At 41.8% G+C, this 27,971-nt stretch overlaps 1 protein-coding gene across 6 annotated transcripts in view; it reads right to left on the minus strand.

Annotated features, from left to right (window-relative positions):
• Positions 1-733: 733 nt before the first annotated feature.
• Positions 734-27,971, minus strand: part of Cntrl (centriolin) — a 92,716-nt gene continuing 65,478 nt past the window's right edge. For 4 of the 6 annotated variants that reach the window (XM_008833463.3, XM_029563699.1, XM_029563701.1 and 1 more), the window contains 22 exons: positions 26,311-26,500; positions 24,780-25,093; positions 22,968-23,176; positions 21,671-21,863; positions 18,893-19,023; positions 18,616-18,756; positions 18,390-18,516; positions 18,086-18,250; positions 17,255-17,414; positions 15,189-15,304; positions 14,890-15,107; positions 12,864-13,021; positions 10,785-10,858; positions 9,709-9,897; positions 8,964-9,189; positions 8,557-8,762; positions 7,522-7,662; positions 3,538-3,801; positions 3,315-3,377; positions 2,585-2,791; positions 1,401-1,484; positions 734-1,096 (listed from right to left, as the gene is read on the minus strand). In XM_008833463.3, coding sequence (XP_008831685.1) covers positions 1,428-1,484; positions 2,585-2,791; positions 3,315-3,377; positions 3,538-3,801; positions 7,522-7,662; positions 8,557-8,762; positions 8,964-9,189; positions 9,709-9,897; positions 10,785-10,858; positions 12,864-13,021; positions 14,890-15,107; positions 15,189-15,304; positions 17,255-17,414; positions 18,086-18,250; positions 18,390-18,516; positions 18,616-18,756; positions 18,893-19,023; positions 21,671-21,863; positions 22,968-23,176; positions 24,780-25,093; positions 26,311-26,500 — 3,549 coding nt within the window. In that variant the 3' untranslated portion in view covers positions 734-1,096; positions 1,401-1,427. The remainder of the gene's footprint in view (positions 1,097-1,400; positions 1,485-2,584; positions 2,792-3,314; positions 3,378-3,537; positions 3,802-7,521; positions 7,663-8,556; positions 8,763-8,963; positions 9,190-9,708; positions 9,898-10,784; positions 10,859-12,863; positions 13,022-14,889; positions 15,108-15,188; positions 15,305-17,254; positions 17,415-18,085; positions 18,251-18,389; positions 18,517-18,615; positions 18,757-18,892; positions 19,024-21,670; positions 21,864-22,967; positions 23,177-24,779; positions 25,094-26,310; positions 26,501-27,971) is intronic. The other 2 variants (XM_017798262.2, XM_017798261.2) reach the window with 2 other exon arrangements.

Here is a 27,971-nt window from a genome sequence, read left to right on the forward strand (position 1 = left end):
AGAACAATCTGCACTAAGTGGTATGACTTTTATTGTTTTTAATTGTAATTATATTTATACCATGAGTGTATTGTCTGCATATATACAAGTACACCCATGTCATACCCACAGAAATCAGAAGAGGGCTTCATTCAGATCCTCTGGAACTGGAGTTATGGACAGTTGTTAGCCGCCATGTGGGTGCTGGGAATTGAACTCGGGTCCTCTGAAAGAGCAGCCAGTGCTCTTAACTGTTGTGCCATCTCTCCAGCCCCTTTATCCCATATCTTAATGATCCAGTTCTAGCCAGACAACCATGCAAGAATATAAACCCTCAGTAGTAAGGGGCTGCTGCACTGTGCTGCTAATCTGTTGTGACATGGTGTAATGCAGATTGTGGCCCAGGAATTGAGTCACCTACATAGCTCTTGGGAATAGCACATAACCACCACACAGCTGTGACAGTTCTTGTTTCTAAAGAAATGTATCCATCATGGAGTTGAGCTCTTAACAGATGAAAAGTCTGAATATAACTTATTGGCTCTCAACTCCAAAATAGAATGGTCACCATTTCTGGTTAAGGAAAAGCATCCTATATGTGATTGTTTTGTATTTCTGAGTAATGAAACATTCATTGCTAAGTACAACCAAGTGAAAGATGGGAAACCATCTGAAAGACTGTCATTTTCTTGGAATTAAGGTTGATGGTTTTACCCAACAATGACCTGTAAAATGTAAAATCGGATGACAGACCTAAGTTTACTGTATGTTTTATTTTCATATTAAAAATAGATTTTTAGAAAGCAGAATCCAAAAATAGCTATTATATAAATGAAGAGGGGCTTTAAGTACATTCTTTTTCATTGTAACTAGAATAACAGAATCACCCCATAACATCCTGGTTTAAACTGTATACACCTAGTCCCACGTGTACAAGTGATTTACAAAAACACTGTTAATGGTACAAACTAAACTACAGTGGAGTTCAGCATCTCGATTCACAGGCTCTTGGTAATAACCAGGGACATTCCAGTTAGGAAGTTGATGAGGTAGTAGAGTAGCTGTTTCCTCGTACATTTACGCAGGATTGTTCTTTTCTTGGCTGACCAATCTTTCTCTACAGTAAGAAACATGGAGAAGGGATGAATTAAATCTTCCAACACTGAAAACAGCCCTAAACAGAATTTAAGTGACTGCACAATGCCTAGCAACATATTTGAGCATCTCTGGAATTTGTTTTGTAGTGTAGGGTCTTAGATGTGCTAGGTTAAGTGCTCAACCACTAAGCTACATCCCCCCAAATGTTTTAAGATAAACTACTAGGAAAGAAATTCTAAGAGGGAAAAAGTTGAAGTTGTTTTTCCTAGGCTGCTAAAATTCCAGATCTTCCCACAGAATGCCTTGAATGGCCTTTAACGCACCCCGTGAGCAGGAAACTGTCAGTGGCATCAGCGTCGGTAACTGTCTGGTGATGCTGATGGACCTTGCAGAACTTGGAAGGAGTTCTGAAAAGAGGAAATAAGATTTTAGGCATTGAAGCAGCCCCTAACCTCAAGCCAACTCAGGACTTTATCTCACAGAACCTGGATTATTACCCTAGACTTACATAGTTCCTACAACCCGTCTACGCCTTCTTTTGGAGTACATCCAAAACCCATCCATTTTTCAGTGCTCAGTTCCTCACATTCTTCAACCTCTGCCTGGAGGCTATGGTGGTTGGGGCTGTCACCTGACCTGTGTCTCCACTACAAAAGGTGTTAAGGTAATAATCATATTAAAATCTCAGCTCTGCTGCTAATTAGCAATGTGACCAAGGTAAATCATTTTCCCTTTGTTGGGCCTACAAAAGAAGCAACTGTCCTTAAATATTCCTTGTGCCTTACAATATAATCATGACAAACTGCAATAAAGGCAGAGGTTGGTCCCTTCATCCACCACTTGTCCTTTGCTTCATCCTTGACTGCGATTTTTCACTTTGTGCCATCTCTTTAATCAAGTAAAAGGATAACTAGCACCTTCCAGGATGTAAAGATTAAATGGAATGTTGTATGTACAGTGTTATGTACCCAGAGTAGGCACCTAAAATGGAAGCTATTTTCTGTCTGATAGGAATAACTTAACCAGTTCCATGTGTTATTTCATGTTCCTCCTAAGTGATTATTAAAACCTTCTATATTAAAACCTTCTCTGAGCCCCCCATAGAAAACCTTTGTGAGAGCCAGTTTTATAGTCCCTGGGTTAAGAGATTTGCATTGGAGTGTTGAGAAACGAGGCACCATCAGTCACCTTGTGCCAAGACAGGGAAACAGATTAAACTAGGACTCAGACTCACAGGCTGAAAAGGAAATCTGGAAGTGGAGGACCTGAGTAAAACTACGTCTCTCCTTGTCATCCTCCATCCAGTTCTAGCTAATTGCAGGGGCTACCAGCTTATCCCATCCATAAACCAGGTCAACTCTTTTCCCAGAGATGGCAGACCCAGATCTTTGCTAAGACAAGTTATCCAGAGTTGAGGGTAGCACTTGGATCCCAAGTCTTGGCTCACGTACCCCAAACTTCTCAAGCACCTTCCAGGCAACACTAAACTCTTCAGGAGCTTCCTTACCTGACTTTGTCCAAATTGGGAATCCTCCACAAGGGAAGATTCCAGATGAGACAGACTGGGTGACGATGGTGAATCTACAGAGGTGCTGGTGACCAATTCCCCTAATGCATCAACTTGCCGCCTCAGACTATGTAAGGTGCCCTCAGTCTGCCGCTTTCCTTTGATTAATACTTCTGCTTGCTTGGACATACAGTGTCGAAGTTGAGCCTGAAAAGCGTTAGAAAATGTAGGGTTTCACAAAGAAATGTACCAAAAACTATTAGCTTCCTCACAATAACTGATAGGCAAATCTATATAAAGCAGGAATGAGAGCCAAGCATGGTGGTATGCCCCCTTGGTCCCAACACTGGGGAGGCCGAGGCAGGACTGCTCCAGGTTGAAGGTCCACTTTGGCTACACAGGGAGACATTACAGAAGTTAAAGGTCACTGGACTTCACACCAGAATTCTGGATTGAACCCAGGACCTTAAAATAGCTGGGTAAGGACTCTACCACTGAGCTGTATCCTTGGCCCTAGAATTCATGGATTGAGTGAGTACTAAGGCATTTGAAATCTGGAGTCAGTTTCTCTGAACTTCTGTCACTGATCTGTAGCTCATGCTCCAGACCCTGCAGCAGCATGAACAGAGCAACATGTGGACATGAAAATGTTTCCCTACTCTTCCCCAGTGCCAAGTATCTCACACTGGCTTTTATTCTATTTTACTTTTCTTGAATTTTAAGAGGCAACCTTGAGTCGATCTTCACGATGTCGCAGTCTCTCCCGGAGTGCTTCTCCACGCCAGTGCTCATCCTTTTTCAGAAGAAAGAGACCAATGAGTCATCACATATCATGAGCGGGGGCCACCTGACCTTTCCCTCCTCCTACCCTGGCACCCCTAAATCTGTTTTTAGCTTTACTGGAGGAGGTGGGAGCCCAACTATCATTCTGTGAAGCTCAGGATAAACCTCACCATGATGTGAACTTGGGAAAAGTTCGATTTTTCTTCAAAAAGTCCCTCATTCATGGGGAATGGGACGTTTTCTTTCAAGCTTTCCAACTCTCCTAGGTTTTCATTTCTTTCCAGAATAGCTGTGAGATCTGCTGGTAGTTCTGGAAGACACTGGTTGAGATTCCTCAGGCTGGTTCTGATTTCATCTTTAACCTCAGACTTGAGCGTCCTCATTGCATCACTGATTGCCAGTTGTCTTCTCTCCAGATCTTTTTGGTTTGCCATCTAACAGTGCCAGGGTCAAACACCATTACTCAGAATCAGGTTGTTTACTGTGTCTTGTATTTAAAGGTCTACAACTGTGGGACTGACTTAATTGGTAAAGTTTGCCTTGGAAGTTCAAATTTAAAGCCCTGAATCTGACCCCAGAACCCACAAAAAAACAACATTGTGGTGCATGCTTGCAATTCCAGCACAGGGAGGCAGAGACAGGTGGATCCCTGGGAGGCTCACTGGCCGGCCAGCTCAGCCTAATCAGTGAGTTCCAGACTTCTAAAAAAAATGTACCTGCACACATAAATATGAACTGTGCATACACAGAAAGACCTACAGATGCCAACCGCCACCAGCAACCTCTGACTTATGACTGGAGTTAGGGGTTTTTGACTATGATTCAAAAGCAATTCGTACTGTGTATTAGTGTACTTTTGATTTCAGTATTGTTCTGGGCTGGCTGGGCAGCATCAATGAGATACAGCTCCCACTTAGCCACTCGTAAACAACCAATCCCCTCACTGTGGTATTAGACGTGTTATGCATGGCAGGTTGGGTAAATGATGTATTTTTAGATATGGGGTCTTCAGCTACAGTGGATTTATTGGGATGTAACCCCATTATAAGTCAGGGAGCTCCTGTACCATGATCATTAAAACTGTAAAAATGTGATTTTTATTTATTTATTTTTAGAAAACGGTGTGTGTGTGTGTGTGTGTGTGTGTGTGTGTGTGTGCATGTGTGTATTGCCTGCATGTATAAGTGTACCCCTGTGTGTGTGTGTGTGTGTGTGTGTGTGTGTGCATGTGTGTATTGCCTGCATGTATAAGTGTACCCCTGTCATGCAATAACCATGGAGATCAGAAAAGGGCAATGGATTCCCCTGGAACTGGAGTTAGGACGGTTGCTAACCTTTATGTGGGTGCTGGGAATCAAATTCGGGTTCTCTGCAAGAACAGCCAGTGCTCTTAACTGCTGAGCTATCTCTCTAGTCCCAAAATGTGATTTTTTAAAAAGCACTCAAATACCTCCGAGCTACAAAATGAGCACTTTAATTGGCATTTTGATCAGAGCACTTTCCATTTAGAAGACACATGCCCAGTGTTACTTGAAGATGATTACAGTAGTCAGTCTCTTTGGAATCAAAGCTGGGTTCCATTTTCCAGCAAACATTACCAATATGACTCAGGGTAAGTTAGCTAATCTTCTGTTACTGCATTTATAAGTGGAAACAATACCTCCTGCTTAGAGAACTAAAGGAGAATTTAATTACCTTAGAGGCATCTAACAGCATTTACAGAAACGAGTCGTAAGTGACCTGGATTTTCATGTGAATGTGGAAGAGCTCTGGTCAAATGCTTTCATAAGTGAATCTAGGGGTTTGGACAGGCCAGATTTCACCTCACATGTTATAGACTACATTTAATGACTGAGACTCTTCTATTTGGCTCTCCTTAGGAGCCCAGTGAGATAGGTTCCTTTCTATTCGGTTGCTAACTGCCCTGCCAAGTGTACCCCAGAGGCATGTACAACCCATAATGGCTGTGGTCTTCAAGTCATTTTCAAAAAGTATTTTTTCTTGAGTCAGTGGGAATGGGAAGCACAATGAAACCTCAGTGGCCACATGGGATTGTCTAAAGAACAAAGTGTACCAAGGCCAACACGGCGGCCATCACTACAGCACGGATACCATATGGGCTAAGGGTTGCCAGCAGCATCTAGAACTACAGACACCAGTTCAGACAGCCACTGGTCTTATGCTTTCCACCTACTCATAAAGGATTATCCTCAACCCTTTTTGCTTGCCAGGGGTTTGGCCTCTGTAGACTTGCTTCTGAAATAAAAATCTAATTCAACATAGATTTTTGGGACATGATAAACTCTTATGTTACAGAATTGCTTTTTTATTTTTATTTAATTTTTTGGTGTTTTTGAGACAAGGTCTCCCTGTAGCGGGGACTGGTCTGGAACTCACTCGGTAGACCAGGCTGGCCTTGAACTCACAGAGATCTGCCTGCCTCTGCCTCCCAAGTGCTGGGACTACAGGCGTGTGCTACCACGCCCAGCTTAAGAATTGCTTTTTCGTTAAAAAAAAAAAACAAAAACCCAAAAAACAGAGGCTAGGGAGATAGTTCAGGGGGTTAAGAGCTCTTGTTCTGTAAGCATGAGGACTTAAGTTTGAATTCCTAGCACCCATGTAAAAGCCAGGCATGGCTGTGTTGCCTGTAACCAACCTTAGCATTAGAGGCAGAGACAGATCCCAAGAGCCTGCTAGTCAGCCAGCCTAGCTGAAATGGTTAGCTTCTGGTTCAGTCAGAGACCTCGTCTCAAGGCAATAAGGTAGGGAGCATAAGAGAAAGATCCCCAGTGTCCTGCTCTGGTTTCCACATACACCACTCACTTGTATGCACCAGACATACATGCATCACACAACATAATACTCTAATGTAAAAAGGGCTGGAGAGATGGCTCAGCTAGTAACATGCTTGCCATGCAAGCATGAGGACCTAATTTTGATTCTCAGCACTCACATGAAAAGCTGGGTTGGTGGCATGTGCTTGCAATCCCAGACTGGGGAGGTGGAGATGAGTGGATGGACAAATAGGGCTCAAAGGCCAGCCAGCTTATCCTCATTAGTGAGCCCAATAAGAGACCATCTCCAAAAGCAAGGCAGACAGCTCTTGAAAAATGACACCTGAATTTGATCTCTGGCCTTCACATGCATGTGCTCACATATACACTGGTACACATACCAGTGTTTGCAGGGGCATGTAAGTATGTACACACATACAATTAACATAAAAATCTAGCTGAGGGATAAGGGAAATGGGCTAGTCAATAAAGCACTTGCCTTGCAAGCATGAGGATCCGAGTTCAAGCCCCAGAACCTATATAAAAATTCTAGGCATGGTGGTACACTTAAAATCTTAGCAATGGTGCAGTGGAGAAGAGAGAGTCTCTGGGACTCTCTGGCCAGCCAGTCTAGTCTAATTGGTGAGCTCCAGGACAATGAGAGACCCTGTCTAAAAGGGAGAAAATGGATGGCATTCCTGAGGATGACACCCAAGGTTTCCTCTGGCCTCCACATACAAACATATGCACCTGCATACCCAGGAACCTGTGCATGCAACATGCATTAAGAAAAAGCTAGTGGCAGGGCGTGGTGGCGCACACCTTTAATCCCAGTACTCGGGAGGCAGAGGCAGGCAGATCTCTGAGTTCAAGCCCAGCCTGGTCTACATAGGGAGTTCCAGGCCAGCTGTTGCTACAGGGAGACCCTGTCTCAAAAAAAATAGCTGAGGGCTGGCAGGATGGCTCATCAAGTAAAGGTGCTTGCTGTCAAGCCTGAGGATCACAGTTTGATCCGTAAAACACATGGTGGAAAGAGGCCAAGTTATCTCCTGAATGCCACATATGCTACCACAGCACATAACATTCTCTCACACAATATATTTAAACTACACACAGGTAATTTAAAAAAGCTAGTTGAACTTAAAAAAAATTTAAAACCTATTTTTAACAAATACTTTTTCCTTAGGGAGGTCTATTTCTAAATTTTAAGACCAAAAAATTTACCTCAAAGAACATTCATACAATCAGCTTTTCAGAACTGCCACGAAGCAGCATTCCTCTTAAGAGACATTAACCACAACAAAACCTGTCCAGCGCTGGGATGAGCAAGTACTGAGCCCAGGCTGTGCAGCCACGTGGCTGGAGTTCTTGCACGCACACCTGTTTCTTAAGCTCCAAGTACTCGCGCTGCATCTGGCTGAGCTCCTTCATCAGGCGCCTGGCCCGCTCGTGGTTGTCCTGGGCTACCAGCTCAATTGTGGCCATTTCCTTTTGCATGCAGCTGTTCTCCTGTTTTTGCTCCTAGCACAGAGGGAAAATATGTGGAAGTATGGTTGCTAGTTTCCACGCTTCTAGCTCTGTAACTGGACCTCAGTTTCTCTAGCTGTGAAATGGAGCTAAGTCTACCTGACTTTTGGAGGCAGCTATATTGTATCTGGGGGAATCCCAAAGTCCAAATCTCAGATCTGCAGCATTATCTTTGACAAATACCCTTTCTGAGCCTCCATTAATTGTGTGAGAAATAACGAATTGTAGGAGGAATAAGGTATTACACATCTGTCTTCTATCTTTACAGCCATCCTGTTTAATCCCTAGTTGTAAGTGCATCACCGTCTGGGAAACAAGTTCCTTTCATACAACAGGGCTCCATTAATCCCTCTGGAAGGCAGTAGCAAAATCCATTCCTGGGAGAGTCCACTGTGCTCACTGCTCTGAATGATGTGATCATCCCCTCCCAAACTCATTTCAAGGATCAGCTCAGAGTAAACTGGGCTTCCTTCCTGCTTTTAGGGTGTTCGATTAAAGCTAACGTTGACCAAACGGGGCAGGATGAAAAAAACAAGCAGCTGACTTGTAAACTGACTGCAGCTACGTAAAATGCCTATCAAACTTTCTCCAATTCCCTGTGACCCGGCAGAGTGTAGCAGAGCTCATAGCTCCCTACTGTGCCGACACTGTCCACAGCATGGTGTCCCAGCCAGCAGCCCGGCTGCTCGGGCTAATATGGCCAAGTCTTGGGCAAAACTCAATGTATGGTTCAACAACCAATTACAACTAAATACACCAATAATACAGTTGCGTTAAAGGCTAGGTAATTTATTTTCTCTACAGAGAAGCACTGCAGTAGTAAAATATAAATGAAAATTAAATACAAGCTATATTAACTCATGCTCTCCCAGGGCAGCGGATACTTACAAGAAGATTTTTCTCTAACTGGTTCCGCTGGGTCTTAAGAGCTTCCTTCAGGCTAGCCACCTGCTTCTCCGCCTTCTTTCTTTCTGCTAAGAACTGGCTCCTCAGCAGGCTGAAGTCTGCCCTCATAGCGTCTGCCTCTTTCTGGAGGGCCAGCAGCTCACTTGCCTTTTCTGTTAACTGCTGCTCGCGTTCGGAAAGCTGCCGTTCTGGAATTTGAGTGAGCATGCTTAGTGGGTTGAGCTAGAGGCCTTGGTCAGCAACAGGCAGATTTCTTTCCTCATGGGCAGACTGCTCCACAGCTCTGGCTGTGCTATGGATCGTCTTCACATACTCTACCTGTCTGCCAGCATAGCCACCACTCCTCGCCCTGCCCTGCCCCACCCTGGATCCCTGTCGAGTAGACGTACTGGCCTGGGAGAGTGTCTTCTCCAGGGTCTCACTGCACCTCTCCTCTTCCTGCAGGGTCCTGACACGTTCTTCGGCCACTGACACTTCTTTAAGTACCTGGTCCAGTTTGTTTTTCTGGTCTGCCAACTGTTTTTCCAGTTGCTTCTGTTGCTCCTTCAGTGTCACATTATCAGCTTCTAACTTCTGTTCCTCACTTTCTCTCTCTTTCTGGAGCTTTTGAAACATCTGAATAGAGAATAACTTTAGTCAGTCATAAAAAACAAATTCTCAGTGTCCCAGATGATCCTCTAGCAGACTCCAGTTCAACAGAAAGGAGACAAACACCTACATGCAGAGAGAGAGAGAGAGAGAGAGAGATAGAGAGAGAGAGAGAGAGAGAGAGAGAGAGAGAGAGAGGGGGGCTGTGTGCAAGAACCTTTGCAAAGGAGATGAAGAAGCAGGGTCTGGGAAGCCACCTGGCCAACAGAAGAGAAGATGGAAGCAGCTAACAGCACGTGGCCAAAAAGCTTCTTTAATGGGACCAATGCCCCATGACTTATATGCTAGTCTATAACTTATACTAATCAAAGAGTCACATAGTGGATGCAAATGATGCAGTTTAAAGACACATAGCTGAGCTGGGATGGAGAGGTGTGAGGCACCGAGTTCCCGGGTGATACTTCCAGCAGCTTCCTGGCCCAGGGAGCTAGCTCACACAAAGAACAGAAGGGTTTCTTTTATCTCCAATCATAAAATATGTAGTACCGTTTCTTGCTTGTCTAGCTTGAGCTTGCTTTCTTTGATCTCATTCTGAAGCTCTTCAAGTTGCTGCTCTTTTGTCTCTGTTTCTTTCTGACAGCTCTCAAACCTCTCAATCCATTTGCTGATGTCCTTCTGGAGCTGGGCTTGCTCACTGAGCAGTACATTCTGGCGCTTGGTGGTGTGAAGCAGGTCCTTTAGGTGAAAGAATACACCGAAACTGCTCACAAACCTGTGTTTCCTAAGTGTCCAGCACCAAATCTAGCATCTAAGTCTGACAAAATGAGAAGCAGAAAAGTACTCGCCTCCCAGTATCCTCTCAGAAAAAGACTCAGTTCCTCTGAACCTTAACTGATTTACTACTGAGGTCAGAACAGACAATGTGGAGAAAATGAAGAAATACTACAACAGGCTTAGTTAGTAATACTACAACAGGTTTAGTTAGTATCTGAACATTTGAAAAACTTTTAACACAGAAAATTCTCATAAGAACCTGATGTTTTAAAGACAATAACTTTTATGTTTTAGAAACAGAGTCTTAAAGGTATAAGAAACTTTAGATACTCAAACATCTATTTTACATAGTAGAAACTGAGACCCAGAGTTTGCCTGAAGTCCTCTGAAAACTCCAACGCCAGCGCTATGTCATAGGACAACACTGAATCACCAGAAGAAGATCCTGTGAGGTCCGAGGCCACAAATCTGTGCTCATCAGCATAACTGGATGAATGCCCTGACTTGGCAGCTACCCTCAAGTTCAATGAGTAACCACATCTAAGCACAGTATGGAGGCCTCACCCATGCTACTGGTCCTTCTCTCCCTAAAGTCCCCATAGAGGCTGCTGGGAACTGCTCTGGGGCTCTGGTCTAGCCACCATCCTACTTCCTAGCTTTGAGTAAAACTTGGATCAAGAGTTCTAGGGTTAAACAATTAGAAAAGAACTGCTAAGGACCAAAACCTTATTTGAGGGTTGCGTGTTATGTCCTGATGATGTGAAAAGCAGCCAATATAACTTGAATTCTAAGTCAACCAATTGTCTATTTTCAAGATAAAAGTAGACAGTTCTCTGTGTTAACCTTACCTGCTTTCCTAGGTTCAGATGGTCCTGGACATTGGCTAGTTCCTCCTGTAGTGAGCTTATGGATTCTCGTTTTTCTACAGAAACATTTCACAAGGTATTATTTGTATGGGCACATGCCAGATTCCATCAGATCCCCTCCCCTCAAAGAACATCAGAAGTAAATTTAAACATTTCTTTTAAATGAATGATGATACCACACTATTTTAGTAAAGGTCAAAAAGTAGTAATGTATACAACCTGGATTGTGTTTTGGGGGTCAGGTTTTTAAAGACTTCTATATTTAAAAACTTATAATAAAACAGATAATAATGTTGGTGAGATGCATGGCTTAAAAACAGGTATGTTCTATATTGCTGCTGGAAATTTAAACTTGGCATAATCTTTCAGGAAGACAATCTGTGGATAAATATATCTATTGTTAGCTATGTGACCTTAACCAAATCACAAGAAAAATAAGCCTCAATTTTATCATCTGTAAATGGGTAAAATAGTGCTTGTGGTCCTAAAAAAATGTTATAATAGGTTTTGTTTTTTAAAAATTTATTATTTTTATTTTATGTGTATGACTGTATTGCCTGCATGTGTGTAAGTGTACCCCTATGTCATGCAATAACTGTGGAGGTCAGGAGAGGGTGTCAGATTCCCCTGGAATTGGAGTTACGGACAGTTGTTGACTGCCATGTGGGTGCTGGGAATCAAACCCGGGAGCTCTATGAGAGCAGCCAGTGCTCTTAACCGAGGAGGCATCTCTCCAGCCCCATTTTCTTTACTTTTTGAGACAGGGTCTCACTATGAAGCCCAGCTGGCTTTGAACTTAGGATCTTCCTGCCCCAGCCTCTTCGGTGCTGAGATTACAAATGTGTGCCACCAGACCCAGTTTTGTTACATGGAATGAATGAGACATCACATCATGCCTAGGACACAAATGCTCAACAAGTACATTATTGACCTCAAGTGCTTAGCAGTCTCTCCTAAATAATCATACATATTTGGCAATAAAAGACATCTTTTAAAAAATTATTTTATTATTTTTATTTATTGTATATGAGTGCACTGCCTATATGTATGTAAGTATACCCGTGTCGTGCAATGCCCATAGAGGTCAGAAGAGGGCATCGGATCTCATAGAGCTGGAGTTACAGACTGTTGTTACCCACCCTGTGGGTGCTGGGAACAGAAATCAGCTTCTCTGCAAGAGCAGCCAGTGCTCTTAACCACAGAACATCTCTCCAGCCCCAGTAAAAGACATCTTTATCATTTTCATTAAACTACATTACTTTCCTCCCCTGGGAGAAACCTGGAAAGATATTCATTGAACAGTTCATGGGACTTATTTCTGAGGATAATTTTTAAAAACGTATTTATTATTAGTATGTGCCTCTGTGTGTGTGCAAGTGCACGCACATGCACGTACCCACCCATGTGGCACACGTGTGCAAGACAGAAGACATTTGGGAATCTCCCTTAACCTCTCTCCTTCTACTGTGGGTTCCAAGAATCATGTTCAGGTTGTCGGGCTTGCATGGCAAGTGCTTTTACCCACTGAACCATCTTGCCATCTTTTTTGCTATGTTTTTAAGATGCTTTCTAAGGAACATGAATTAGATTTTTTAAAAATCTCGAGATATAATTCATGTACACAGGTGCACTTACCTACAAGCAGGCAATACACATATACACATAAAATAAAAATAATAAATAAAATATTTTTAAAAATTCATGTATTGCTGGGCGTGGTGGCAACACGCCTTTAATCCCAGCACTTGGGAGGCAGAGGCATGTGGATCTTTGTGAGTTCAAGGCCAGCCTGGTCTACACAGTGAGTTCCAGGACAGCTGGGGCTACAGGGAGCCCGTCTCAAAAAGACAAAAAAATTTAAAAAATTCCTGTATTATATATGTCTTAAAGTACGTAATTCGAAGGCTTAGAATGTTCACAAGTGGTACAACCATGCCGACGATCTGATTTTAGAAAGAAACCCCATGTTCCATTTTGCAGGAATTACTTTTGTGTTATAAGAAAAAACAAGTAAGGGGGAGGGGTGCCGGGAACCTCCTTCGTGCTCTGCCGCATGCATACCGTGTAGCTGCTGCTGCATTGCTGACAGGTCATTATGTAGTGAGAGCTTGTCTTGGTTCAGGTGGTCGAGCTCCTGCTGTAGCTTCCTGACATTCACCTGCAACTTCTCTAAGTTTGATTGCTCCATTTTGTTATTTTCTTCTGTAGCTGCTAAAACTCTACCACACGTAATAAATCAGATGGTCAAATTAAGCACAAACAACGTATGACTAAGGAGAGTGTAGGAGTCTCAGTGAGTGTAAATCCAAAACTAAGACTCCGGATTTTCAAGTGAAATCTTGCCAGTTTTCTAAATAGGAGTTTTTAAAAAGGGGATTCACTAAGTCCAAGTTTTATAAAAACATGTAACATTCAAAATTCCCAAAATCTGAGTGATAAACATAGATTTCCAACTCATCAGTAAGTAGAAAAGCAGGAACACAACTGTATGTACAAAGGGTTTCCCAACAGCAGACCCGCACAAGCACACAGTGGTGCGCACAGAAGGGCACACAGTGTAGGTGTGGTTTTGTCTGGAGTTTTGCACTCAGCACAGGTACCTAAGACTCACCCAGCCGCTGTGCCTATCTACGCGTCACTCCCTTTCTACCGCAGAGTATTCCATGGTGCAGACACACTGCAATTTACTCGTTTCCCAGCTTGTAGGCAGATGTTTGGGCAATTACAACTGAAGCTGCTGTAACATCTGCATAGATTCTGTGTCAAAATGTACTTTCATTCTTTTGAGTAAAATACCTATGAGTAAGTTGACTCAATCTTCCTGATAGGTGTGCTTGATTTGAAAGTAACCATTGAACTATTTTCTACAACCGTCACAGCACTGTACATGTCCATCAGTCGTGTATGAAAGTACCTCGTTAATACTTGGTATGCTTGTTCTAATACGTATGGACATTTCACTGTGGTTTTAATTTGGATTTTCATAATGATTAATGATACCGAGCACCCTTCCATGTGCTTTTCCATCATATATCTTCTACGGAAAAAACACGTTCAAATCTTTAGCCCATTTAAGAAACTGGGTTATTTTCTGATGAGCTTTGAAGCTTCTTCATGTAAGTATTTTCTGGACTCAAATCCTGTATCAGATACATGGTTGTAAAGATTTTTCTTCTAACCCTTGTCATGTTTTTTTCATTACTTTTAACAGTGTCTGTCTTTTCAAAAGATCTTTTAATGTCCAATTTAAAAAACCTTTATTCACTTACTATTGTGCATGTGTGTGAGAATGTGGGCCAGAGGACAAATCTTGGGAGTTGGTTCTTTTTCCAGCTGTTGAGGCAGGGTCTCTCTCCTTGTCTCTGTCCTGCTGTGTTCCCCTAACTGGCATGTGAGCTTCCAGGTGATTTTCCTGTCTTTACCTGCCATCTCCCCATAGTAGTGCTGGGATCACAGATGCATGCCATGGCATCTAGCCTTTTTATGTGAGTTCCAGGGATCAATGTCACATCATCGGGCTTGCACAGCAGTGCTTTTACCCACTGAGCCATCTCGCCAGCACTAAATGTCAGTTTTATTTATTTAATTTGGGTATCTGTGTGCATATGTGTGTATGGTGTGCTGACCTGTGCAGGTGCATGTGAAGGCCAGAGGCTGACATGTTTGGCTTTTCTTACGTGGGCTCTGGAGACTAAATTCAAGTCCTTGTTCTGGCAAGGCAAGCACTTTACTAGGCTGTCTCTCCAGCCCCCAGGTGAGATTATTTTTAGAAAATGCTTTTAAGGAGGGGAAAAAAGTTAGAAGGAAAGTTACCACAAAATGCCATTAAAGAATTATGCTATGAAGTTTGTACAATATTTTCTTTTGCTTTTCTGTTACAATTCTGTTGTTGCTATCATGGGACAGATTCTCACTAAGTAGCCCTGGCTGGCTGGGAACTTGCTACGTAGCCCACACTGGTCTAGAACTCGAGATTCACCTGCACATGCTTCCTGAGTACAGAGATTCTAGCCAAGCGCCATCACATGCAACTCTCTGTTCTCATTTTCCAGAGTGTTCCTGAAAGTCTTTTTATTCTTGCTCTTACCTTTTGGTTTGTGAAAACTTCTTTTCCCAACTGTCGCACTGTTCTTGGAGGTCTTCCTTCTCTTTGCTCAGACACTCAATGCACGACTGCAGTGCCTGAACCTCAGCAGCCACTCGCTCTGCTTCCCGCTTGTCCCTTTCCAGGAGCTGCTTCTGCCACTCGATTTCCCTTCTTTGCTGCTGAGCTGTCTGCTGCAGATTCTCTAACTCCAGTTTCTCCTGAACCAGAGAAGAGAAGATTCAAAGATTTAGGGAGAGAAAGAGTGTAATTTGAAAGGGCACAGTGGCTTTCCCCAGTACCTCCAGCACTTCCACCTGAGTCTTCTCCAACTCTGACACCTTTTGGTCATGTTGTAGCTTCAAACCTTGTAGCTCACTATTTTCAAGTTGTAGTATGTCCACAACATTCTTTAGTTCTGGCAAACACAAACAAAGCATAATCAGTGCTATTAAATGAACCCAAAACATAAAAGAAACAGCATGTAATTCTTTATTGACTCTCTCCTGTTCTCTCTCTCACACACACACAACCGCCCCCCCCCCGAAAAATCAAAAGACTTGATGGTAGTAATTTTCTATTTATTTATTTATTTATTTATTTATTTATTTATTTATTTGTTTGTTTGTTTATTTATATATTTATTGTTATACATATGAGTGTTTTGTTTGAATGTTTGTAAGTGTACCATGTAGACCAAGCTAACCTTGAACTCACAGAGATCTGCCTGCCTCTGCCTCCCGAGTGCTGGGATTAAAAGCTTGCACCACCACACCTGGTGACAGTAATTTTATTTTTAATGGACAAATCTTTTTAAATTTACTGTTAAACATTATTGGTTAAAAATTTTAAACAAAACATTTCATAAAGCTCTGACTCTAAAAAAAATTTTATATCTACATAGGATGAGCTAAGCACAACTTATATGAATGCAAATGACTCAAAGTAGGAAAAACTTGAAAACATAGAATGAGGGGGCTGGAGAGATGGCTCAGTGGTTAAGAACACTGGTTGTTCTTGCAGAAGACCCGTGTTCGAATCCCAGCACCCACATGGCAGCTAACAGCTGTCCATAACTCCAGTTCCAGGGGATCCGACGGCCTTTTCTGTCCTCTGCAGGCATTGCACGACACAGGTGCACTTACCTACATGCAGGCAATACTCTCATACACATAAAATAAAAATAAATATTAAAAAAAGAAAATATAGAATGAGATTTATAGAACAATATTTTCCCCTTTGAAATAGATACTTAAACATCAACTTTTCTTCTGATTATAGAAATAGCTGGTCATTGCAGAAAATTTGGAAAATAATGCATCATCAACTCAACATTCGCCAAGTCTGATGACCCAAGTTTAATCCCTGGGACCCACAAGATAGAAGACAACCGACTCCCACAAGCTGTCCTTTGACCTCTGCATGTGCGCTCTAGCTCATGTGCATTCCTGTGTGTGCACAGACATGGAGACACACACATACACACACACACACACACACACACTAAATGTAATAAAAAATTTAGAAGATGACAACTACAATAGCATTTTGAAGTGTTTTCTTACAGGAGTGTGTACATATGTGCACTGTACACACATACACAAGTAAGAGAAAGCTAGGTGTGGCCATGCAGGTACCTATAAACCCTGTGCATGGGGTGGAGGTGCAGAGGCAGGAGGTTGCTGGGATCTGCTGACCTTTAGTCTAGCTCCAGGTTTAGTGAGACCCTGTCTCAAGGGAATAAAGTGGAGAAGGACAGAGTAGGACACCCAACATCCTCCTCTGGGCTGTGTGGAGACAGAAGCATGCACACGTGTGCATACATCATGCATAAATACACTATGTTCACACAGAATTGAAAAATGAAAATTGGGCTATACCCCACATTTATCATTTGTCTATTTTTTTCTTTTTACTTTGAGTATGTTTGCATGTCATTAAATATAAAAAATACAATTTTGAAATTGGTCTTTTCTTTCCAAATTTTATAATTATAAATCTTGCTGTGATCCACATAAAAGGTAGCTCTCTCTGGATAAGTAAAAATGGGTACAAAATATTCTACAAGTTGTAATTTTAGAGTCTTGAAATCCTGGGAGAGCATCTCAGTTACATTTGAGTCAGCGTCTAAGAACCTTTCCTTCCATCGGGATACTTGGCACAGCCACAAATATGATTATTTTGCTTTTAAATAAACCTTAGCAAACTGAAAGGCAGGACATACATTCTTTTAAAATTTACTTCTCTTTGCTATTAGTAGTAAGGTTAAACTTTAAATGATGTTTGTTTAGTCATTTGCATTTTCTATGACCTGCAACAGAGATTATTTACAACCTGAAACTTTATGACTGTTGCTCTTTAAACTTACCAGTTTTATGTGTAGACATCTGCCGCAAAACTACCTGAAGATTTTCTTCCTCTTTTTCAATTTCCTGCTTTATAAGTGCAAGTTGATTTTTTTTTTCACTAATGTGGACATTCAATTCTCCTTTCTGAAAACTCAGTTCTTCCAGAAGTGATTTTACTTCCTGTTTTTAAATAAAAGTCATCCCCTTTGTGAAATGGTCAATCAATTCCTTTAAAATCAGTTCTGTTATTGCTTCATTTCAAACATTCTAATGTAGAATTTAACTTGGCTTATGTCTGCCTTTCATATCAAGCATCACACTGTACTTTACACTAACATTTACAGGTATTACAGAAGAAACACTTTCATTTAAATGTATCTACAACATTTACCATATGCAAAGCAATGTGATGTAGAGAAGAAAAGGCTGATTCAGGCATGGCTTTGCTCTCAGAAGCATAGCACCTCATCAGAAGGCAGGAACATAAAAATGATCCTGAAGACTAGGGTGCTCAGGAAATATGTAGCTACTATAAAACTCAAACTCCTTCCAGAAAAAATAAAAAAAATCAGGAGGTAGCCTGCAGCTGAACTCTAAGACACAAACGGGATCTGGATGCTGACAGAAGGGGCCTTGCTAGACAAAAAGTGGAATTAGAAAGTTGAAGCAGGAGAATCCAGAGTATCCAGAATCCACATAGCAGCCTCAGCGGCAGTATTGAACAAAGTGACAGAGACCAAAATGGCATCTGGAAGAGGCGTTTCTATTTTCTTTTAGGAGGAAATTCTTCAGAGAAAGTCTATAGCACTGCCTAGGCCTCACTCGTAAGGCCTACTGATTGATAAACATACCCTGATGTGACTGCACTTCTCAGCTACTTCTGTCTCTCCCAGCCTCAGTGCTTCCTGGAGGTCCCCTTTTGCCTGGACCAAGCTCTCCTGGAGCAGAAGCAGCTCTTCCTTTTTATGTCCTAACTGCTTATCCAGGACAGCCATCTCCTGCTGCTGACTTGACACCTGGAAAGGGAAAATGACTCCTTGAGTCTTTATATTGCACTTTGCATTTTCCCATATTTTCTATAACCAAATAAGCATTATGTAATCATAAAGCAAAAGTAAGTTTTAAAACAGTCTTTTGTGGCATCTACTGTCATACCTGGCTTTTCAAGGTTTCCAGCTCCTCTCTCTTGGCCTGAAGGAGAGTCTCAGATTCTTTAAGGACCCGCAGGTGGTGATCCTCATTGTGCTTCGCTGTCTCAATGTCTCTCTGCAGACTCTGAAGCCTACAAAACAGCGGCAGTACTTGATCAGACCCTAGGGGAGCCTGAACCCCACAGCTGTTCCAGCCCAAGCCCCTGCAGCCCTTCAGAGGCCTTACTTACTCTTCTGTCAGTTTTTCCTTTTTCTTGTCCAGACACTGGAAATCTGCATCTTTTGCTGCTACAACTTTGTTTATTTCTTTCAAGATTTTTTCTTGTTCGATTTTGTGCTGCTCCAAATCCTTTGCATCAGCCTGGAGCAATCTACAATACATCATTTATCGCCCCCTGACCCTTTAGACTTGGCATGCATCATTTATCATAAACCAAAAATTACCCTCTTAGAAACAAACCTCACTCATCTTGCTGGGCATCTCAGTCCTTTAGGGAGTCTACCTACCTTAGTTGCTGATCAGCTTTCACAAGGTTCAGAGCAGTCTTCTGAGCTCTCTTTTCTAACTCCTCAGCATCTGACTCGGTTTGTAATAAATTTTTCTTGGCATCAGTGAACTTTTCAACAACATTCTTTGTCTAGAAAAGAAACTGTCATTAAAAGCAATTCAGCTACAATATTTACCCCTAGTTATTGGCAGTATAAATTGGTACAATTCTTGGAAAACAAAACAGAAAGATGAAAATATCCATTTGTTTTGACTCTCCAAGCTCAGGATCTAATTCGGAAGAATTACTATGTAAAAATGTAATGAAATATAAAACCTGACAAGAGTAAGTGATAGTGTATTAACAACAGAATACTTTCTACTCTAAATGACACTGTGGTAGCACGCAAAATGGTATATTGGCCAAGAACAGTATTTTAAATGGTATAAGCAACTATAAAACTACACCTGTGTTAACAGAGACAGAACCTCTATGTAAAAATAGTCATTTGAAGATGATGGGACTGGAGCTGATCTGTAATTCTACTATCATTTGATTAAGTTAAAACTAGCCAACTAGCCAGGAGTGGTAGGACACGGCTTTAATCCCAGCACTCAGGAGGCAGAGGCAGGTGGATCTCTGTGAATTCAAGGCTAGCCAGGTCTACATAGCCAATTCTAGGACACCTGGGCTACAGGGAGACTCTGTCTCAGAAAGACCAGAAAACAAACAAACAAACAAAAAAAACCAACAAAAAAACCCCTAGCCAACTAAGTGGCAGTAATTTTACCAACGTTCTATCCACACAGATTCTTGCTTACCCTACATAGTATCAAGTTAGATGAAATCCTTTTGTGATGATTTAATTATGGTTTAAGAAACACAAATACTGAATTCCTTAGGTATTTAAAAATTCCTATACTAGATATAGTAGTATTCCTATACTAGATATAGCAAAAACTACTTAAAAAAAATCAACATGGTTTATTTGTCTGTATAAAATAAGAGGTTTAAAAGGTTGTAAAAATAAGTTTGGTTTGCACTTGGTTGAGCACTGACTCACATTTAGCCTGAAAAACAGGAGCTCTGCAGTTGTACTAAAGTCAGAAGCGTCTGTATGTTAAATTTGTATATTAAATGTCCCCTGTGGATGTCAGAGTTGGCAAGGTCCGGCAGAGCTAGACAGTTTACCATGTTTCTATTGAAGATCACTGGTCTCTGTGAGTTCATTAGCAAAGCAATGGATAGAGCTCATTATGCTCTCCAGAAGGAAGTAGCTTTTAGTCTCCTGTGTCAAGTTTTAACATGTCCGGCATATTCCTTCCAAAATGCACCTACTTCTTCTGTCCTCCTCCTTCTCCCCCTCCCCCTCCTCCTCCTTTGCTCCTCTCCCCTCCCTCCTCCTCCCCCTTCCTCCTCTTCCTCTCCCCACCCCCTCCCCCCTTCAGGTTGAACATCCCTCACCTGAGCATCTGAATCTGAAATGCTCTAAAATATGAATTGCTGCATAACACTATGACAAGTAGAAAATTCCACGCCGTTAAACTTTCTTTTATAAACAAAATTATTTTAAATATTTATTATTTTTATTTTATGTGTATGAGTGCATTGCCTGCATGTATGTGAATGCACCTGTGTCGTGCAAAGCCTTGGAGGTCAGAAGAGGGCTTTGGATTCCCCCGGAACTGGAGTTAAGGATAGTTCGTAGCTGCCATGTGGGTGCTGGGAATCGAACCAGGGTCCTCTGCAAGAGCAGTCAGTGTTCTTAACCCCCGAGCCATCTCTCCAGCCCCTAACACCTACTTTTTTGCACAGTAACCTGATGTGTAACAGCAGAAGGACAGCTTATGCAAAAAAGAGGGCTTTTTCCATTCCTAAAGTGCCAACTCACAGAATTTCTTTATAAGTGAAACCATTTTGGTTCCTAAGCAACAGATTTCTATTAATTTAAATGGACTCAAGTTGACATAACAATATAAAAGTAGTACTTCCTGAGGTGCTACCTGTGGCTTTTTTCACTCTGGACTTATTTTACTAAAAAACTTTTGGCAAGGCAGAACTTCAGCTGTCTGACTCTGGGCTAACTGTGAGTTATTCGGAGCTGCATCTGGAAGCTGAGTTAACACCACTTCACAGGGATGCCAGGGAGGTTAAACCAAGTGGTATTTTAAAATGACCAATGTGTGGTCACAGCAAGGGTTAGTAAAAGGAAGATGCTTTTCCTCCTGGACATTCTTCTGCATTGTGGCTAAAGAATTCTATTATTAATATTCCATATGGGTAAGTCCATTACTTACAAGGAATATCTCACAAACTATTTTTTAAATGATTTTAACTTGGATCTACTTAAATTAATAGACATCTACTGCCTGGGATTAAAAAATATTTTACATCATTACTTCTCTTATCAACTTGAAAAAGTAAGACTTCTGTAAGACTATGAATGACCATTAAAAAAAAGGATTGGCGAGTGTCACCCCCCCGCCCTGCAAGACACAAAGATTGGAAGTGGGACACAATGAGAAGTAAATAACTTTAGAAATGTAACTTTCTTTTTAATGCCTACTGAACAGCCTATATAGTCTTAGTTTGACTTTACAGGTGAGGTATGCAAGGCCTAAGGATGTAAGAGACTTGTCCCAATGTCCAGTTTCTTAACTTGCAGGATCAGCCTGGAACCTGGTTTCTTCATGTGGACAACTGTGTTTAGCCCTTGCTCTCACTGCAGTCCTTTAGAGACACCAGGCTAGCTGCTTGGGCCACGACGAGCACAAGCCCCAACCACACCAGGACACACCTTCTCTCTAGTGCATAAGAGCTCACTCTCAGCCTCGGCCAGAAGTCGGTCAGCTTCCCTGAGCTCTGAGCGACGTTTTAGAAGGGTCTTCTCTATGCACTCAATTTCATCTACAATATCTTCATGGTGTTTGAGAGATTTTTCTATTTCTAGTTCAGTCATAAGACTCTCAATATTTCCATCAATGAAGTCCCTAGAATTTTATACATATAAGCATTAGGAGATTTTAAACATAGACAGGCCTCCCACCCTGGGGTCTAGGCTAGTCTGGCTCTAATGACAAAAACTGGGGAACTGCCATAATTCATGGACTCCCACAGAAGATGGCATTTTTACATAACTGGCAAGTCAACAGATTCTACTTGCATTAACTGCCGCTACCCAGGTGCTGGGACTCACAGGCATAGGTCTAGCTGTGACTCCCAACGAACTCTCCAGCTGCTCACAGCTTTGTATGATCAGAGCAATTCCAAAGGTTGCTAACTCTAAATTGTGAGCATGTGAGAAAAAGGCTTGGTGTAAGAGGGATTCCTGAATTTTATTCTAAAAGACAGAGTTAGACAGGGGTAGGTAAGGCATTTCAGGAAGAGAACTGAACACGGAAATGTGTGAAGGCAGGGGAAAGTACGCTTCGGGAGATCACAAGAAGTGGTCCAAACAAAGCACTGTGTGAGGTAGAAAGATAACAAAGACAGTCAGGTTCAGACTGCAGAGTGTAGTGTACACTGTGATGGGGTGGACAGTCATAGTGTTTCCCTCACAGACTGGAGAGAAAGAGACAAGACATGGAGAGCAGTACTAAAGCTACTACAGTGGTCTAGAATTCAACTAAGTAAAAGCCAGAGAAGTGGAAATAACAGAAAGGGATCAGCTGGAGAGCTCTCTGGATGCACAGTCAACAGGACTAGAAAACCCAAAGGATGTCTAGGGGAGCAAAGATTTGAAAACCTGGCCATATTTTTTGCTAGGGTAGCTGGGAAGGGGAATTGTGTTATTCTCCAATGAGGACTACAAAAAGAGCTGACTAGACTACTACAAGAGGAGACCTTAGATTGGCACTGTCCTAAATGGCACTTACCATGTGGGTACTAAATCAATTAAACTGTCTCACAGCTCACAGCTCCTACTGCCACATTTAAAGAGCTCCACATACATGCAGCTAATGGTTACTCTTTGATAGTTCAGATCTAGAACATTTCTAAAATCACAAAATGTTTTATTAAGTAGTATTGACTTAGTTATTCTTTCAGAACTGACAGCATACCCATTTGAATAATATATAGTGGTTAATACTTACTTTCGTTGTTGATGTTTCTGGATAGTTCTGTGCAATTCTTCTACTTCATGTTCTAATTCTTTCTTTTCTTGCAGAAGGTCATCAATATTATGCTGCAGCTCTTCCACCTCTTTCTCCAACTGCTGCTTGGATGCTCTTAGCCATTGTTCTTCTTGTCGTTTGGACTTCAAGTGCTTAATTTTGTCTTCCAATCTAGAAACTTCATTCTCCTGAATAGAGAAAGCAAATGTGCTACAGAAACATCTGAGGGTATCGTTCCTTTTTTGCTGCCGAAAGTTGAGATCAGTTGGTTAAAGTGGTTATCTATGACCTGAGAAATGGTGGGATTCTAAGACTTCAGCATGAAAAGAAAAATTAAGCCAACCAACTTTTGCAGGTACAGATGAAACTGACAGACTACTAGCACATCTGGCTTTTCCATCAGGGTGGCTATGTGTGAGAAGTTCACTAAACCTCTCTGTCTCCAGAGTTTAGCATCTAGCAGAAGAGATAAGCTGAGGTCTCTCACTACCCTGGGCACATTGGAGGAACATTGTTGAAATAGGTGCCCAGGGGGCTGGAGAGATGGCTCAGTGATTAAGAGTACTGGATGCTCTTGCAGAGGACCGGGGTTTGGTCCCAGGACCCACATGGTGGCTAACAACTGGGGGATGACACCTTCTTCTGGTCTCTGTAGGCACTGCACACAAGTCCAACTACATGTGGGCAAAATACTCATTAAAACAAAGGAAAGACATGGAAAGAAATACATGCCTAGAGGTAGAAGTATTCTGCCTGCACCTTGAAGAATAAATGATAAAGACTCAGGCTCAATAAATCTAAAGTGCAAATGCAGGGAGGTCTGAAAGCACACTTGGGAAGCTCCATGAGTAGCTGTGCACTTTTGGAGAGTAAAAAAACCAATTTGAGATTATCAATAAATGCTGAACAGACAGAACTGCTACAAATTAAGACTGCAAAGTCACAGAGAGTGTGAGTGATCAGTACTGGTAACAGGAATGCACAGAGGCCCTCAGGAACTAGTCTGCTCCATTAAAGTGCAACTATGACTTAGTACCAGGTATCCTAGTCCCTTATCTTCCCTCAGCTCACTAAGGGGGAGAAGAAAACAAAGGCTCCCAAGTGCTCTGAGTTTGAAAGAGCTTGAAATGCAGCTTTATCACATTAGAATCAGAAAGTCAGAGAGCAATCTGGATTAGGAAGTAATTATTTCTAGGTATCCAGTCCAAGAAAAAAATATAAAGTACAGGTAGACTCCATCTGTATAATCACGTATAGTATCTACAAATAAATGTTATACAGCTATTAGAATGCTGCTTAAAAACATTTGTAAAGTATGGGGAATTATTTCACTAAATGTGAAAACAGAATTCAAATGTGCATATAAAAATAACTGAAAATAAATGGATAATAAAATCTAGAGATAATTCCCACAAAACCCACAGTATGCTGTCTATACATATCTGCATATATATGTACCCATGCATGTGAACACACACATGTATAAGTTACAGGTATAGTATGAGATCATAACTACACATAAACATTAATATAACACATCAATAGAAAATTATATGAAAAAATAGTTAAATTCTAGAAGGAAAGCATTTCTCTTAGAAAATGGCTAAACCAGGCTTTGGATGGGCTTGGGAACTTTACATCCTGTTCAAAGCAATATTTTAGCAGGAGAATGTTCAGCTTTAAACATCAGTCTTATAATCTTACTACTAAGGTATAACCCCATGCATAAGGAGTCAATTCTCAAGCAATCATGGAAGCAGTGTGGATAGAGTTGGATATTTCTCTACTTACTAAGTTATGATGCTCTGGGACACTGCAATGCTGCATGCCCTCAGGGATGAGAGGGACAGCGACGTTGAGGGGAAGAGGTCCACATACAATGGGGGCCCCAGCAGGAGGTGGGCCATAAACCACAGTGCCAGGAGTGACAGGTCGGCTGCTGTTGGGCAAAGGAGGTGGTGGTGCATAGAGAGCCATTCCCTGGGGTACAGGAGAACCATCAGGAAGCACAGTGTACATCATGTACCCAGGAGGAGGCACAAATGGAGGTTCATCTTGGTCATCCAGTCCACTTTCTTCCTGACTATCTCCTTCACTGCCGGCATCTTCAAAGAAATAAACCGAAGAGTATGTTACTAGGTAAGCAGGTTTAGGAAAAAACAGCAACATTTCAATCAAGGCACTGGAGATATAAATCAAACTCTTAAAAACAAACAAACAAACAAAAGTCAACCACAGCTATGAGGAGTGGATCAATACCTAAATTTGAAGTATTCTGAGCAGTCAACACTTCATGTTTCTTCGCCCATTAATTAGTTAACTGCCTTATTAATATATTCAGCAATCATTTGGATATCTGCTTCACACTACATAAACTATCATAGCGATGCACTGTGAGATTGGACAGCACTCAATTTATCAAAGGCACAAGTAGCACTTGCCAATATGATGGCTTCCGGCTTATCTCCCCTAAAAGCAGAAGCTGTGCTTGCTTATTACTAACATCAAAGAACCCAGCACAGAGCAGGTATTCACTCAATAACTGGTTTTTGGTTTGTTTTTGTGGTGCTAGAGACCGAATCCAGGGCCTTGCACACACAAGGTAAAAGAACTACCATTGAGCTACATCCCTACCCTGACAAATACTTCCTAAATTAACAAATCAAAGGTAGTAGTCGCACTTCATAGATGAACATCTCAGAGGAGCTAAATCATTTGACTATGACCATATAGCTATTAAGTAAAAGAGCTAGGGCTTATCCAGATCTCTTTCCCATGAGAACTTTGGAAGACTGACCTGGAACACTTTATTTTACTAGAGCTAGGTTAATACCATGAGAAAAAGATACAAGGCACCATCATCCAGAAGGAGTATAAGCTGCTTGGTTGGCCTGGAGGAAGGCTCCACACAGGGGAGTATAGAATCTTAGTGAAGGATGAGTAGGAACTGGTGTGAGAGAGGAAGGAGGCAGACAGACATTCCAGACAAATGGTTTAAAACATGAAGGTTTAGGAATGGGGATGCTTAATGGTGAATCTCTTATCTAGCACATGGGAGACCCTGGGTTCAATCCCCAGCACTGAAAAAAAAGAAACCAAAATAAAATCAACCAACAAAAATAAACAGAGCCAGAGTGGCCTGAGGAACTTGGCATGGTGCGAGTATAGATGGACTATGGGAGGAGAGATCACTGGCCGAGGCAGGATCACAGAATGCTACAGAGCAAGCTAAGGATTTTGGACTGTATCTATGGATTTCAGGGAATACAAGGTTATTAAACAGGAAAGAGAAGTGCAATTTCTTTTATGTGATATAACTTGCCTCTATTTGAAAATGATTTATACAGCTCATTCCTGATTGGTGAATAGACCCAGTAACCTGAGGCTGGTAGAGGCCTACTTCTGTCCTTCCCCTCTTGCTGTCCAGGCTGTGGTTTTCTAAGAGGAGTTGAAGCTGTGTACTTCAGACCCACACCAGAGTCCTTGGTGGCCTGGGAACTATGGCTAGAAACCTAAAATAAGAAGAGCACAAGGTCTATTATAAATGGAAAAGCTGATTTTGAGAAATCAAAGTATACAGTCAAGTTGGGATGTAAGAAAACTGAGAAAGCATTTTTTTTTTGTTATCGTGATTCTTATTTTTCATAGATGTGAGGTCATTACAAAGTTGTATAAACTGCAGTTCCATATACAGCATTCAGTTTATTAATATCCCTCTAGAGTTGATCCACATGGCAGTGTCAGAAAGACTGGGCAGAGAGGACTATGCACGCCATGGCTGGAGTTATGTCAGACTACTTTGTCAAAGTAAACAGCTCAAAGTGTGGGGAAAGCAAGCAAAGCAATCTAATATATGCTCAGAAACTACTTAATAACATCCATTTCCTATCTGCATTTCCTGTTGTTGGTAGTTTTCTAGGAATAACAAATCTTTGACAGCACTGTAATAGTAAAAGCATGCTATCTGGCTGTCTGACTAGGTTTATTATATACCACAATTCTCATGAGAGAGAAATAAAGACAAGTTCTCCATAAGAGACCAGATCCTTGACTATCTGGTCTTCACTGTCCCTGTACTTGTCTCTCGTGGAGGTTTCTTTTCCTTGGTCTTGTCCAGCAACAAAGGCAAAAGAAACTGATAAACTTTGAAGGAATCTGGAGATGAGTCTTCTGCTGTCCTGGGAGCCTGGCAAAGCTATAAAGCATGGCTCTTCTATTCCCCTGCTTCTCGGTCAGCAAGTCTAGCCTCTAAACCCATCTCTAGCTCAGGCTTACAATGCTTTCCTCTAACACAGCACTTTCACCTCCTCCAGCCTTGGTTGTGCCCAGGATGCTGGTTTCCTCTGAGTTTCTGGGAGGATGATTTTGCTCTTCTGATTCTGGTTAACATTACCGTCAGAGCCATGGGATCATGGTGCCTGGGCTGCTTCTCCCTGACTATTGTTCCACAGCTGTTTCTAGCAGGATGCCATTTAGTTCCTCTGCTTTGGATGAGTCCGGCCTGTAGTCTACTCCTCATTTTAAGTTCAGAGAACAAGCCCTGTCTCCTCTCATTCCTTAACGTCATCTCTTCTTTTCCAGTTCCACTGATCTAGCTTTGGCCTTGTCTATCCTTCGTTTGAATGATTTCAAACAGCCCCACAAAATCTCACTTTGTTGTAAGGGTAGTCTGCACACTCAGTCATAATATTCTTCTGAACTCTGCTTATATTAACTACAACCGCACTTTCTTATGATCTAAATAACAGATTTAGTGGCCCTTTTAGAGCAGGGTGGTCCCAACCTACCTTTCTAGCTCACCTATAAACCCTCTAGCCCTACAAGGTTCCTTGCCATGATTAACCCAACTCCTCTCTTCTACACAAGCTATTCCCTTAGAATCCCTCCCTGGCTGCTTGCTAGGTACTCACCTCACAACCTCATCCATCACAACCTTGAAGCCTTCCTCAAGTTCCTCACAACAAGACTCCTTGACACTTACCT

The sequence above is a fragment of the Nannospalax galili genome, unplaced genomic scaffold, assembly GCF_000622305.1.
Source record: "Nannospalax galili isolate Female #2095 unplaced genomic scaffold, S.galili_v1.0 scaffold34, whole genome shotgun sequence".
NCBI classification, from domain to species: Eukaryota; Metazoa; Chordata; class Mammalia; order Rodentia; family Spalacidae; genus Nannospalax; species Nannospalax galili.